General features: G+C 50.7%; 2 protein-coding genes across 2 annotated transcripts; one reads left to right on the forward strand and one right to left on the reverse strand.

The window, feature by feature from the left end:
- Positions 1-3,420: 3,420 nt before the first annotated feature.
- On the forward strand, positions 3,421-9,746 carry LOC125350038 (protein NYNRIN-like). Its single transcript, XM_048344300.1, is given in 5 exon segments — positions 3,421-3,460; positions 4,904-5,086; positions 5,180-5,455; positions 6,128-8,202; positions 8,205-9,746. Coding segments are annotated over 5 exon segments (4,116 nt in total).
- A 5,163-nt stretch (positions 9,747-14,909) lies between these two features.
- On the reverse strand, positions 14,910-15,500 carry LOC125350049 (translation initiation factor IF-2-like). Its single transcript, XM_048344304.1, has one exon. It carries the CDS (start codon positions 15,498-15,500, stop codon positions 14,910-14,912), a length of 591 nt encoding a protein of 196 aa, XP_048200261.1.
- Between the last annotated feature and the right edge of the window lie 58 nt (positions 15,501-15,558).

Here is a 15,558-nt window from a genome sequence, read left to right on the forward strand (position 1 = left end):
CGGCCAGGGCCACAGCCCAGACTTGGGAGTTATGCGCCAGGCCACACTCAGGGTTGGGTTATAAAGGCCAATACCACATGGTCCAGCCTGCCACACTCAGGTGGCCAATGGAGTTACAGTCTGCCTTATAGCAACTGTTTGAACCAACCTATCATTATAGTTAGACTTGGCCCACAGATTTGGCGGGGCTCACATGATGCAGGGAGGATACAGGTTTAAACTTGAGCATTCCACTACTCAGGTGGTCAAGCAGTTTACACAATCTTATCACAGCCAAGGGGAACTTCCCTGGATAGGGCGGGGGAGATCTTAGTGAAGGTGTGAAGAACCTGAGCAGCAGTTGCACCTCCATCTTGTAGCTTGGGCCTGACCGGGCCCTGAAGCTTCCTGGAATAACTGCAGAACATGTCAATGTGAAGAGCCTGAACAAAACACAGTCTAAAATAACCAAGGTAGCCAGAGAGACTTGATTTGACCAGAGGTCAGTTAAAGTTAGAATGCTTTAGCCATGGTGACACAAAGGAAATGTATTGAAGTGTGGCCAGTGTGTTTTGTGTTCCTGAAACATGGTTAATGTGTTGTGTCCCTCATAAATGAGAGTAGCCACTTCTGAAAAATAAGGCCCACTCCCATCAGGTGTGTGACTTAAGGCCATAAACCTGCCCGTGACAAAATACAGAAGTGCAGAGATTCCAGGAGAAGTGTCAATAACTCCTTTGGTCAGTGAAACTCTCATAATAACCAGTAATCAAGAAATAACAGGAAATACCTGAAGTTCCAGATGTCCTCTCAAGTTAAGGATACAACCCAGATCATTTGTCTAAACCAATCATTTTCAACCCCATAAGCTAGCCAAGCACCTTCACCAGGCCCGTTCACACCACTGATTATGCCAATCATTCTTAAGAATTCTTTAAATTTCCCGCGGTACGAAATGATTTGCTGCAAGTTGCTATGCTGTTTTATGATTTTCCCGCTGTATGATATGATTTGCTGTGTGATGATGTGATGCATGGAATGTTCCCCCAAGCCCTATAAAAACTCTGTTAGCTGAAGGGTCGGGGCTCTCCATTCAGACCTGCTGTGTCAGTGATGATCGTGAGCCCAGGCTTGAGCTTGCAATAAGGACTCTTGTGTGATTACATTGGCTTTCGGCTCCTTGGTGGTCTTTGAGGACCCCAAAATCTGGGCATAACAGGCGGAGTCAGCTTCTGCTCTCCTTAATCTGAGATGGAGTCAATCTGACACCCCTCAACAGCCAATGATGGTGCTGGCCAGATCTGACCTCCATATTACACCTTCTCTCTTCTTGCTCCTCCTTTCTTCTTCCTTCTCCCTACCACCTCTTGTTATGCCAAGCCACGAAACGACCACGAAGAAGGCCACCGAGACTCAGACATTCTGAAATGCAAAAGCAAGGCAAGGCTTTATTCAAGCGAGCTGCAACTCGGGCCTCGTCCTACCCACCGACACAGCAGAGGTTAGGAGGAAGCCTCAAGCTGCGATTACACAGGGCTTATAAAGGCAAAAAACTAAGTTACAACAATCAGGTGTGCAAGCAAGCAAGATTAGGACACAGGTACAAATCTGATTGGCTCAGGGCTCAAGGCATTCTGGGGGCAGTTAGAGTTAAGCATTCCCAGTGGTTAACCGACTGGGCCCTAATAAGCTTGTCCTGGGTTTGCTCACAGGGCCTGCTTATCGCCAGTTCACGTGGTAAAGTGGGGTTCACGTGGTAAAGTGGGGCCTGACTTCAAAGTCTGGCAATTCACTCTCTCTTGGAAACATTTTTTGTTATCTAATGAGGAAAAGAATGACATCCCAGAGCTGGAAACATCCTGGTCTTGAAATCTTACTGGGCTGGGCACTGGTAGCTCAGGCTGGAAATCCTAGCTAGGTGGGAAGCAGAATCAGAGGATCACAGCTCAAAGCCAGCTCAGGCTGAAAAGTCCATGAGACTCTTATCTTCAATAACCCAGAGTGAAGCTGTGATTCAAAAGGTAGCACACCAAGCCTTGAGCAAAAAAGCTCAGAATGCCCACGTTCTGAGTTCAAGCTCCAGTACAGGGCAGAAGGAAAAAGAGTACAAACATCTCAGGGAAACGGATTAAAAAGTCGAGAAGGCACCAAATTCAACAGGCCAGATCAACTTTAATGGAAGTTGAAGTGGGATGCCAGGGTGACCTGAGTAGAGTCAGAGGTGAGATGAACCAGGGCCAGGGGTGGAGGGTGTTTAAGTAAAGCCGCGGGGGGAGGGGGGATGTGGGTAAGGTTATGTATGGGTAGCCCAAGAGTTTGGGGATGTATCTGGAGAGTTTTTAGGGAGGTCTGAATTGGCCTGGTTCTGGGGCGTATTGTACATAAGAATGTGAGCCAGGTGTGGCCTGACTGGAGGAAGTCAGGTGCTTGTCACCTGATGGGTGGGGGTGGGGCAGGTTTTCACATTTAGATTAAGATTCTAAGCTAGAGCATTTGGAGAAAGTGGGGGTGAGGGGGCAGTCAGTGGGTCCAGCCAGGGGAGCAACCTCAAGTTATGAGAAGAAAGCACTTTTGCCTTTTTTCTTACTTAGACAGATTTTTTTGTAGGCCTATAAGAAAATAATTTGATTATCAGTATTAGGAAAATGGAGGAGAATGGAAAGGAATAGGCCGGACTTGATCATCAACAGGTGAGGACTGTTTACTGAAGAACAGCCAGCGGCACAGACCTTCCTAAGGGTTTGGAGGTTGTGTGAGGGGGTGAATTTAGGTCTAGGAAGTTGGGGTTTTTAAGTTTAGCCCACAAAGGGTTGTTTACAGCTGGGCCTAGGTGAGATGTACTGCTTGCGTATCCAGGCAGGTTCCAATATTGAGATTCTGCCTGTCTGTATGGGCCTGGGGCAATGTGGTGGGAGTCACTCCTTCATATTCCATCTTTGAATACATAGAAAAATGGGCCTAGAGGGGATAGGCAAGTCCTTCATATAGGATCTTTGGATATATAAAAAGAATGGGCTGAGGGCTGGGAATATGGCCTAGTGGTAAAGTGCTCGCCTCATATACATGAAGCCCTGGGTTCGATTCCTCAGTACCACATATATAGAAAAAAGCTGGAAGTGGCGCTGTGGCTCAAGTGGTTGAGTGCTAGCTTTGAGCAGAAAAGCCAGGGACAGTCTCAGTCCACACCCCAGGACTGGCAACAACAACAACAAAAAAAGAATGGGCTGAGAGGGAAGCAACAAGGACTTATGAGAACAACACAGATTCCCATCAATCAGGAGTATCAAAATAACAAAAAGAGCCAAAAGGTTCAATTCAGACAACCCCACCTTTTGGATCCCCACCCCCACCTTCCATGAACAGCCTCACCTGGCCACTTTCTGGCACCTGGACCTTGGAAATTGCCTCTGGCAAAGGACTTCCCAGCAGCTTTCTAACAGGATGTGGCAGATGGGGCTGTGTCCACCCCAATGCGGCTGCAGTGAGACCAGGTGGGGCTGTCTACATGGACAACAGTGAAAGACCCCTACCCAGATCCCAGATTGATAAAAGTCGGTAAGGCCAGGCAGAAAGCAAAGGGCAAGAAAGCGTGAGTCAACACCAACACCTGGTCGGGGTTCTGGGAATTTAAGACCATAAAAATAGCCAGTTCCAGGAACCGAAACTAGGCGGTTTCAAGATTGTGCCAAACAGATAAGTTCAAAATAAGTTTTTCGAGAACCAAGGGTTGCAAAAACAGGAAAACGAAAAGTCATTCAGGCTCACCAACGTGGACCAATCAGAGTCATGTAACCCTGTTCCTTGCCTTATTTGGACTGACCAATCCCTATCCCTGTAACCTTGCTGTCAGCTTCTGTAAGCCCGCTTCCGCGATTTCCCCCCATAAAAACCCCTAGGCATCGAGCTCTGGGCGCCACCTCCCTGCGAGGACTTGGACGCCCGGGTACCCGTAACTCGCAATAAACCTCTTGCTGTTGCAGCCCTCGTGTGTCTCGTTGATCTCTGGGGGGTCTCCTCAGACAGAAAGACAGCCCACCGCTTGGGGGTCTTTCATCTGGGGGCTCGTCCGGGATCGGAGACCCCCACCCAGGGACCACCGACCCACCGACGGGAGGTAAGCTGGCCAGCGATCGCACTTGTCTGTGTCTTTGTTTTGGTGTTCTGCGCTTGCGTTTGCTTTGTTTTTGTACTAGTTAGCTAACTAGATTTGTATTGGGCGGCTCCGTGGAGGAGTTGACGAACTCATACTCCCGACCGCAGCCCTGGGAGACGTCCCAGTGGTCTTTGGAGGCCACCCTGGCCCATTTGTCCTCCGTAGCCTGGAAAAGAGTCAGTCCCTTTGGGGCTGCCCCGGTGACCGAGGGCTACGTGATTTGTGAAGGAGACGAGAGATCCGGACTCTCACGAACACAGTCTCCATTTGAACTTTTCCTTTCGGTTTTCAACCGAAGCCGCGCTGCGAAAATCTGTTTCACTTTTGTCTCCGTAGTTTTTGTGTTGTCTGTCCTAGGACTCTGTGTTTTTGAAATAATGGGTCAATCTGTTACCACCCCCTTAAGTTTGACTTTACAGCATTGGTCAGAGGTTCGGAAGATCGCCAGTAATCTCTCTCTCGAGGTCCACAAGCGACCTTGGATCACGTATTGCTCCTCAGAGTGGCCCACCTTTGACTTAAGTTGGCCCAGAGATGGGTCCTTTAATTCAATTCTTATTTTACAGGTCAAGGCACGGATCATGGTTCCCGGCCCACGCGGGCACCCAGACCAAGTTCCCTATATTCTTACTTGGGAAGCCTTAATGTCTGACCCCCCTCCATGGGTTAGGCCCTTTGTTTTATTTCCCCCAACACACCCTCTTACACCCTCCGCTCCCCCTTCCCATTCATCCCTTTTCCCCGCCGTCACCAAGTCTCCCTTAACCGCAGAAGACCCTAAGGCAAAAGCCCCCAAGGTCCTGCCCCCTGGGGACGACCTCCTCCTGGACCTGATGACTGAGGACTCTCGGTTACCTCAGCCCCCACCATACCCGGCGGAAACTGGCTCTAGGGAGGACGTGCAGCGGCCCGATCCTTCCCCTATTGCCACTAGAACTAGGGTAAGGAGGGACGGTAATTTACCCCCTGCGGATTCCACTACCCAGGCTTTTCCCTTAAGAGCAGGGGCTACCGGACAACTTCAGTATTGGCCTTTTTCCGCCTCAGACTTGTATAACTGGAAGAACAACAATCCTCCTTTCTCAAAAGACCCCGCCATGCTAACTGCCTTGATTGAGTCCATACTTGTTACCCATCAGCCTACCTGGGATGATTGTCAGCAACTGCTACAGGTTCTCCTGACTACTGAAGAGAGGCAGAGAGTCCTCCTGGAAGCTCGGAAAAATGTTCGCGGGGCAGATGGGCGGCCGACACAGCTGCCAAATGAGATTAATGCTGCTTTTCCCTTAGAGAGACCAGACTGGGATTTCACCACTGTGGAAGGTAGGAACCACCTAATCCTTTATCGCCAGTTGCTTATGGCGGGTCTCCATGGGGCAGCTAGGCGCCCCACAAATTTGGCTCAGGTGAAACAGGTTATTCAGAAATCTGAGGAAACTCCTTCTGCCTTCTTAGAGAGATTAAAGGAGGCTTATCGAATATACACTCCCTATGATCCTGAGGACCCTGGACAGGCAACTAACGTTTCCATGTCTTTCATTTGGCAATCTGCTCCGGATATTAGAAAGAAATTAGAAAGACTGGAAAACTTAAGGGAAAGTTCTCTACAGGATCTACTCAAGGAGGCGGAAAAGATATTTAATAAAAGAGAGACAGTGGAGGAGAGAGATGAGAGGCTAAAAAGAGAGGCAGAGGAACGTGATCGAAGAAAGAGTAGGGACCTTAGTAAACTCATGGCCACCTTAGTGACAGGAAAGAGACAGGATAGACAGGAGGGAGAACGAAGGGGAACCCCCCGAGTGGAAAAAGACCAATGTGCCTATTGCAAAGAAAGAGGGCACTGGGCAAAAGACTGCCCGAAGAACCCCCGGGGTCCTCGGCCTCGACCTAAAACATCTCTCTTGACCCTGGACGATTAGGGAAGTCGGGGTCAGGAGCCCCCCCCTGAACCCAGGATAACTCTAGATGTAGGGGGGCAACCGGTCACCTTCCTAGTTGATACAGGAGCCCAACATTCCGTCCTGAACCGTGACCCAGGACCTCTCAGCGACAAGTCGGCATGGGTCCAGGGAGCCACCGGAGGACGGCGATATCGATGGACTACTGATCGAAGAGTCCACTTGGCTACCGGTAAGGTGACTCATTCTTTTCTTCATGTTCCTGACTGTCCATACCCCCTATTGGGAAGAGATTTGCTCCAGAAATTGAGAGCCCAAATCCATTTTGAGGAGTCTGGGGTGCGTGTAGTTGGCCCCAAAGATCAACCTCTGCAGGTGTTAACTTTGAGTCTGGAAGAAGAATACAGACTGTATGAAAATAATAAAAGAAAAGAACTCCCCCTTAATCTAGAATGGCTAAATGATTTCCCTCAAGCATGGGCAGAAACAGGAGGCATGGGATTGGCCAGACGACAAGCTCCACTGGTTATAGCTTTAAGAGCAAATACTACACCTGTCTCGATTAAACAATACCCAATGTCACAGGAAGCAAGAATAGGAATTAAACCTCACATAAAAAGGCTTCTGGACCAGGGGATTTTAAAACCTTGCCAGTCCCCATGGAACACCCCCCTGCTCCCCGTCAAAAAGCCTGGGACAGGAGACTATAGACCGGTCCAAGACTTACGAGAAGTTAACAAGCGGGTAGAAGATATACATCCCACGGTGCCCAACCCGTACAACCTGTTAAGCGGACTGTCACCAGCCTATTGTTGGTATACAGTTTTGGACTTGAAGGATGCCTTCTTTTGCCTAAGGCTCCACCCAGACAGCCAGCCTATTTTTGCCTTCGAATGGAAAGATCCTGAATTGGGAATTTCAGGGCAATTGACCTGGACTAGACTCCCCCAGGGGTTTAAAAATAGCCCTACCCTGTTTGATGAGGCCCTACATCGAGACCTGGCAGATTTTCGGGTCCAGCATCCCGCCTTGATGCTACTCCAGTATGTCGATGATTTGTTACTAGCCGCGACATCTGAACGGGAATGTAGGGAAGGAACCAGAGACTTACTACATGCCCTCGGGACCCTAGGGTATCGAGCCTCCGCTAAAAAGGCCCAGATTTGCCAACAACAGGTGACATACCTGGGCTATTTAATTAAAAAGGGAGAAAGGTGGCTGACGGATGCAAGAAAAGAGACAGTCATGAACATACCCGAGCCCCAAAACTCCCGGCAGCTAAGGGAATTTTTGGGAACCGCCGGGTTTTGCAGGCTGTGGATACCAGGCTTTGCCGAAATGGCCAGCCCCCTGTACCCCCTCACCAAACAGGGTACCATGTTTGCCTGGGGAGAAGAACAACAGAAGGCCTTCCAGAACATTAAAAAGGCTCTCCTAACAGCCCCAGCCCTAGGACTCCCAGACTTGACTAAGCCCTTCGATTTGTATGTAGCAGAGAGCAAAGGACATGCGAAGGGAGTATTAACTCAAAAATTGGGGCCTTGGAGGCGGCCGGTGGCCTACCTCTCCAAGAAATTGGACCCAGTGGCCTCAGGATGGCCACCCTGTCTCAGGATGGTGGCTGCCATTGCCGTCCTGGTTAAGGACGCCAGCAAGTTGACTTTCGGGCAATCCCTGACCATTCTGGCCCCGCACGCAGTGGAGGCACTAATTAGGCAGCCGCCAGATCGTTGGCTGTCCAATGCCCGAATGACTCATTATCAAACTATGCTCCTGGACACAGATCGGGTCCGGTTTGGGCCCGTCATGACCATCAATCCCGCCACGCTACTTCCCTCGGCGGATGAGGAAGCAGTTCCCCATGATTGCCTTGAGATTTTAGCAGAAGTGCACGGGACCCGCTCCGACCTGACTGACCAACCGCTCCAGGGCGCTGACTTTACTTGGTATACTGATGGGAGCAGCCTGGTGCTGAATGGGGAACGGAAGGCGGGAGCAGCCGTAACCACCGAGACTGAGGTAATCTGGGCAGAGACCCTTCCGCCAGGGACCTCAGCACAAAGGGCAGAGCTGATTGCCCTCACCCAGGCACTCAAAATGGCAAGCGGGAAAAGACTCAATGTATATACAGATAGCCGGTATGCCTTTGCCACTGCCCACATTCACGGGGAAATATATATAGTCGACGAGGGCTTTTGACTTCTGAAGGAAAGGAAGTTAAGAACAAAAGAGAAATTTTGGCCCTGTTGCACGCATTATTCTTACCCCGTAAGCTCAGCATCATGCACTGCCCGGGGCACCAAAAGGGAGACAGTCCTATTGCCCGGGGCAACAGGATGGCTGACGAGACAGCTCGAAGGGCAGCTGTGATCTCGGTCCCTCCATACCCCGTCTCCAACAAAGAGGCGCGGGCGCAGTGGCTCGAATGGCAGAGTGCTAGCATTGAACCCGAAGGCCAGACAAAGCCTATAGCAATGTGCCTTCAGTCTAATGCAGGTCAGAAAGGAGCAGACTTAGGACCATTTGTATACCCTAAAAAAGATGAAGAGCTCCTAACAAACCTAGGGGCCCGAAAAGACGACAAAAGAAAAATATGGATCCTTGACAATAAGACTGTATTGCCCAGGAATTTCGCCCAGCAAGTGATCGAACAAGTACACCAGCTAACACACTTAAGCCCCAGAAAGATAAAAGCCCTCCTTGATCGAGACGAAAGATTTGTTTATTTTTTGGGCAAGGAAGACATCTTGCAAAGAATATATGACAGGTGCCGTGCATGTGCCATGGTAAATGCTGGGAAGACAAAATCGGGATTAGGAAATGTCCGAATGAGAGGGCATCGCCCTGGAGTCCATTGGGAAGTTGACTTTACTGAAATCAAACCTGGGCTTTACGGATATCAGTATTTGCTGGTGTTTGTCGATACTTTTTCCGGTTGGGTGGAAGCCTTCCCCACAAAGCAAGAAACTGCCAAAGTAGTCAGCAAGAAACTACTGGAAGAAATTTTTCCCAGGTATGGCATGCCTAAATTTCTGGGGTCGGACAATGGGCCAGCCTTCGTCTCCCAGGTAAACCAGCAGGTGGCCATGTTACTGGGGATTAATTGGAAGTTACATTGTTCATACAGACCCCAAAGTTCAGGGCAGGTAGAGAGAATGAATAGAACCATTAAGGAGACTTTAACTAAATTAACGCTTGCAGCTGGCTCAAAGGACTGGGTACTCCTACTCCCTCTTGCCCTTTACCGGGCTCGAAATACCCCTGGACCCCACGGACTTACCCCCTTTGAAATTCTCTACGGGGCACCCCCTCCCTGTGTTAGTTTTTATAGTTCTGATGTCTCCACTTTTGCTAACAGCCAAAATCTTCAAGCCCACTTGCAGGCCTTACAGACCGTCCAGAGAGAGGTCTGGGAGCCACTCGCTGCCGCCTATAAGGAACAGCTGGAGAGACCTGTGGTGCCACATCAGTTCCAGATCGGAGACTCGGTGTGGGTCCGGCGACATCAGACCAAGAACTTGGAACCTCGCTGGAAAGGCCCCTATACCGTACTCTTGACCACTCCAACCGCCTTAAAGGTAGACGGCATAGCTGCTTGGATTCACGCGTCTCACGTCAAACCTGCTTCTGCTGAAGAAACGATCCCGGAATGGCGAGTCCAACGCACTCAAAACCCACTAAAGATAAGACTAATCAAGGGGGGGCCTTCCTCATAGTTCTCTTTGGAATCATCCCTTTAGGAGGGGCAAGCCCCTACCAAGTCCTTAATATAACTTGGACTTTAATTAATCTTGACTCAGGAAAGGAGTATGCTCTGGCTCAAGGAAAACATGCCCTAAATACCTGGTTTCCCCGGTTAACCTTTGACATGTGTGAGGTAGCAGGAGAGGAATGGAAAAGGAAATGGCTGCCCCAATGCGGAGGAGATGTTTGGTATACATGCCCCGAGGAAGGGCGGGGAGAGGAATGTGGAGGGGCAGGGGATTTCTTCTGCGCCTCCTGGGACTGTGTAACCTCCATGCCCATGCCCTTGTGGGCAGGGTGGAAATCAAAGAAAAGAGATCTGGTCAGATTCTTTAAAGGAAGCAGGTCAAACTCCCAAGTTCAAGTAAGTTTCACCCCAGAGGGTGAAAAGGCTTCCGGGTGGGAAAAGGGAAAAACATGGGGCCTCCGAGTATATAACCCACACAAACCTGATCCTGGAGTACTACTGACTCTCCAGCAACGAGCCCGGCCACTAATGCCACTAATCCCACACTCAGTAGGCCCGAACCGTGTTTTGGTAGAGCAAAAACCCCCTTCTGGACTAATCCCTTCCCCCAGGGCAACCCCGTACTCTCCCCTAGCTGCACTTGCAAATCCAACTCCCCCTGTCCCAGGAACAGGGGATAGAATAATAAATCTGGTTACGAGTTCCTTTTCAGTCCTTAATGCCACTTATCCTAGTAGGACCCAAGAATGCTGGTTATGCTTGGCCCCACAGCCTCCTTTCTACGAGGGAGTAGCCGTAATAGGCGAATACACTGCCTATACCATCCCTCCGCCTCAATGTACTAATCTCCCCCAGCGTGGATTAACTTTGGCTGAAATATCAGGAGAAGGACTCTGCATAGGAAAGATTCCTCCAATTTATCAGAGCCTCTGCAATGACTCTCGCTCACCCGAGGCAGGAAACTACTACCTAGTGCCCCCAAATGGAACTCACTGGGCTTGTAACTCTGGATTGACTCCCTGCGTTTATGCTAATATTTTTAACGCAACTTCAGATTTCTGTGTTACCATTGAACTTTGGCCCAAAATCACATACCATAGCCCCGAATATGTATATAGTCACTTTGAAGGTCAAAACCGCTTTAGGAGAGAGCCTATTTCCATAACTCTAGCCCTAATATTAGGGGGACTCACAGTTGGAGGCATTACTGCCGGGATAGCCACTGGCTCCACTGCCTTAATAGCTACTGGACAGTTCCACCAACTCCAAGCGGCAATGAACACTGACATTAAGGCCCTGGAGGAGTCTGTGACTGCTCTGGAAAAATCTTTGACATCCCTGTCTGAGGTAGTGTTGCAAAATCGAAGAGGCTTAGATATACTGTTCCTAAAAGAGGGAGGATTGTGCGCGGCCCTTAAGGAAGAATGCTGTTTTTACGCAGACCACACAGGATTAGTGAGAGATAGTATGGCAAAACTTAGAGAAAGACTAAAGCAAAGACAGCAGCTCTTTGAATCTGGTCAAGGTTGGTTTGAAGGATGGTTTAATAAGTCCCCTTGGCTCACTACCCTGCTTTCTACCCTAATGGGGCCCCTTATGATTATTTTGCTTATATTGCTTTTTGGCCCTTGCATCCTTAACAGGCTTGTACAATTTATAAAAGATAGGACGTCTATCACCCACGCCTTGGTTCTCACTCAACAATACCATCAGTTAAGACAACGAGAAGAGGAATAAAGGATTTTATTCAGTTCATAGAAAAAGGGGGGGATGAAAGACCCCTACCCAGATCCCAGATTGATAAAAGTCGGTAAGGCCAGGCAGAAAGCAAAGGGCAAGAAAGCGTGAGTCAACACCAACACCTGGTCGGGGTTCTGGGAATTTAAGACCATAAAAATAGCCAGTTCCAGGAACCGAAACTAGGCGGTTTCAAGATTGTGCCAAACAGATAAGTTCAAAATAAGTTTTTCGAGAACCAAGGGTTGCAAAAACAGGAAAACGAAAAGTCATTCAGGCTCACCAACGTGGACCAATCAGAGTCATGTAACCCTGTTCCTTGCCTTATTTGGACTGACCAATCCCTATCCCTGTAACCTTGCTGTCAGCTTCTGTAAGCCCGCTTCCGCGATTTCCCCCCATAAAAACCCCTAGGCATCGAGCTCTGGGCGCCACCTCCCTGCGAGGACTTGGACGCCCGGGTACCCGTAACTCGCAATAAACCTCTTGCTGTTGCAGCCCTCGTGTGTCTCGTTGATCTCTGGGGGGTCTCCTCAGACAGAAAGACAGCCCACCGCTTGGGGGTCTTTCAACAGGAGGGAGGCCTATGATATATTTTTGAATGCCAAAGGAGGGGGCTGGTAGTATAAGAAAAAGCTGGAAATGGTGCTGTGGCTCAAGTGGTAGAGTGGTAGCTATTGATAGGAAACAAGGCTGTACCCAAGATAAACTTGGACAAACAACCCCCACCATGCATATCCTGTTGCACATCTTGTTCATGCAGCCAGATGCACCCTATATGACCTAACTATGCAGACTGTACTGATCTATATGTCATTCTCAGAAGCCCACCTATATGTACCCTATATTATTATTATTGTTATTATTTTGGCCAGTCCTGGGGCTAGGACTCAGGCACAGAGCACTGTCCCTGGATTCTTTTTTTTTTTTTTTTTTTGCTCAAGGCTAGCACTTTACCTCTTGAGTCACAGTGCTACTTCCAGCTTTTTCTGTGTATGTGGTACTGAGAAATCAAACCCAGGGCTTCATGCTTGCTAGGCAAGCACCCTACCCCTAAGCTACTTTCCCAGCCCCCTATATGTGTTCTTGAAAACCAACTTTGCGTAAACAAGCAGATTTTGCGGTTTCTCAGCTTCAAAGCAGCCTCCGGCAGCAACAGGGGACTGCATTCTGAGATCCTGGGCTTGGAGTGCAGTCCTGGTGTGCCCTGACTTTCTTACTCAGTAAAGTTCTTTTGATCTAACATCCCGGTCTAAGTGGTCTCTGTCAGGCTGCTGGAGGGCTCACAGGCCCTGGGAATAAACCACCTCCTATCCGGAAACACCATGTGCATCAGCCATTCCTAGACCCCGAGACCAACTGAAACCATCCAGGCTTGCAGAACAAGCTACATGCTAACTACCATGCTGACCAAAAATCCCCACTGACCAACTGTTCTACTTTTGTCCTGGCTATATAAACCCTGCCTGGGCCAGGCCCAGGTGCCAATTCTCTGAACCCAACCAGAGGGACAACCAAGAGTGTACCCCAATAAACTCTCTTTCAATCTTCTCTCCCTGTGCTCTCTTCTCCCCTAGAACCTTTCAGTCTCATTGCTTGTCAATCCTTGGACCCCACTACACTAGCCTTGAGCAAAAGAAGCCCAGGCCCTGAGTTCAAGCCCCAGGACTGGCAAAAATTAATTTACCAAAGGGACAAGCAGATGCCAGTTTTTGTCCAATGATTTGATGTTTGCTGAGTCTGCACTACTATTAACACTTCTTTTGCTTCTTTTGTTCAAAGCTTGTGATCTACCACTTGAGCCACAGCTTCATTTCTGGCTTTTTGGTTATAAATTGGAAATAATCTCATGGACTTCTCAGCCTGGCCTGGCACTGAACTGTGATCCTCAGAATTCAGTCTCCTGAATAGCTAGGACTACAGAAGTGAGCCACTAGTGCCCAGCTTAAAATTCTGTTACTGAAAGGGTCGAGAAGCGCATCCTCGGAATGGAGGACACCAAGAGACGTTACGTTCTCATGCAAAAGCAAAGGGTTTATTGCAGGACCAGCATGCTGGGGCTCACAGAACTCGCAGTAACTGAGAGCCCCAAGTGCAGAGAGCTTAGGGTTTTTATACAGTAACTCGATGAGGAAGTCTAACTTTAGGTCATAACGGTTACGTAGGTGAAGAGCAGATGTCCGGCCAGATTACATTGAGCGATTTTACCGGGAATTGTGGAGTAAATACACTTCCTTGAAATCTGGCGAGTCAGTGTAAAGTCTCATCCTGTTTGCCACATTCTATTGTTGGTCCTATTATTAGTGTCTAATGGTCCATCCTGTTTATCACATTCTATTATTAGTCTATTATTAGTGTCTAATGGCTACTGATTGCAGATGTTTCCTTTACATTCCTTGCAGACGTTTCCTTTCTCTTATCAATGTCTAGCGGTTACCAATTGCAGATGTTTCCTTTACATCATTACCTTCTCCTGTAAGAAACCAAAACAAAACATAGGTTTATTTTCTTGATAAAGATTCATCTGCATACATGAATGCTTTCCCTATCACAAAGTCTTGGAGAAAAACATTCTTATGCATTTCTTGGGTGCACTTTTAAGCATATAGAAAGTGTTGGCCAACCCCTTCTGTCTGATTACCTAGTTTTGAGACTACCAAACAGCTAATTTGAAGGGGGAAAGTGAAAGATTTGAAAAGCAACCCCTTTCCAAAGCTTATTTCCAGCCCAACCTCAGACCTTAGGAGTGAGCAACTTAGTTGCTGTTGCTTGCATTCCTGTCCAAGAAGCTCTGCAGGTTTATATTGTAATGCAAATTAAAGGTGCTTGACCTTTGCGCTGCTCAGATGCACCCGAGGAGTCTGAAAGTGCGAAGTCAGTGCACTCTGGAGAAGACCCTGCGTGGCTTATCTGGGTGGCACTAGGACCCCACCGGGGAGTCCCGGCGCGGCTGAGTGGGGGCGGGTTGGGCGACGTCGGGGGGCTGGGCTGTGGCCGGGGGCGGGGCTGGCGCCGGCACTGGGCAGACCCGGTGGTGAGCGGGCCCGGCGGTGGGCGGGGCCTCGCCGGGATCCTCGCCCCGCCCTGAAAGCAGACGCGACTGGACTTAAACTCCACAGCCCCGAGGCCCGGGCCGGCGGGCGTTCTACTTGCCGGAGCGGCGCGTGGCCCCCGGCGGTGAGTGGAGGGCGTTCGCTATCCCTCCAGAGCTGCGGGGAGTCCCGGGCGTGCCCGCGGCGGCGCAGGGCTCGCGGGCGGGGCTGCCCGCACCTAGGCCGAGCGCTTTTGTTCGGGTGAGGACGGGCGTCGCGGGCTCCCTGCCGCCTCAGGTCCGATAGCCCTCCTTGCCCCTCCCCGGGCGAGCGCCCTTCACATTCCCCCGCCCGCGCGGACGCGGAGAAACCCAGCCCCGGCTCCGACGGGGTCGAGCCTACCCCGCCCGCCCGCCCGCAGCCGCGACCCGGCCACTTCCGCTGGGCCGCGAGGGCGGTGCCGGGCGGCCGCGCTCCTGCCGCGGTCCGGGGTGCGCGCCGAGACCCGGGAGCCGGGCGGCGGCGGCCTCGGCAGGTGGGTTCGGGAGCGGGTCGGGTCTGGGTGGGGAGCCGGGGCGGGCCGGGTCTCGGCGTGGGGGGGGCGGGGAGGCGGGAGGCCGGCGGCCGGGCTTTGCGCCATCTGCCTCCGCTTTGGCTTCTGCTTCGCCACAGCGCAGCGCCCTTCGCCGTCTCGCAGCAGCTCCCCGCCCCCCGCGAGCCGGCGCCCGGGCGCGGAGCGCTTCTGCATCCCACATGCTGAGGTCCCGGGGCCTCCTTCGGGACCGGCTTCCCTCCAGGCATCCGATCGCACTGGAGCGCCGCTGGGACGCTATCTCCCGGAGCGGGCGGCCCCGATCCCCCGAGTGCGCTCCTCGGGGTCCGGAGTTCAGCCGCAGGCTTTCGGGGATGATTGCCATGAAAACAGTTTGCTTGTCATGCTTGGGAGGGTCCCCCCTTTGGTGTGGAGACTTGGGGGCGCGTTCGGGCATTGTCGGGGCTGCTCAGGGGTTTGAACAATCCGTGTGTGCTGCGCTTAGTCACGGCGGC

Source organism: Perognathus longimembris, chromosome 1 (assembly GCF_023159225.1).
Source record: "Perognathus longimembris pacificus isolate PPM17 chromosome 1, ASM2315922v1, whole genome shotgun sequence".
Classification (NCBI taxonomy): domain Eukaryota; kingdom Metazoa; phylum Chordata; class Mammalia; order Rodentia; family Heteromyidae; genus Perognathus; species Perognathus longimembris.

Bases quoted from the DNA above. Each gene is read 5' to 3' on its own strand.
- LOC125350049 (XM_048344304.1), bottom strand. From the start codon at position 15,500: ATGCCCGAACGCGCCCCCAAGTCTCCACACCAAAGGGGGGACCCTCCC.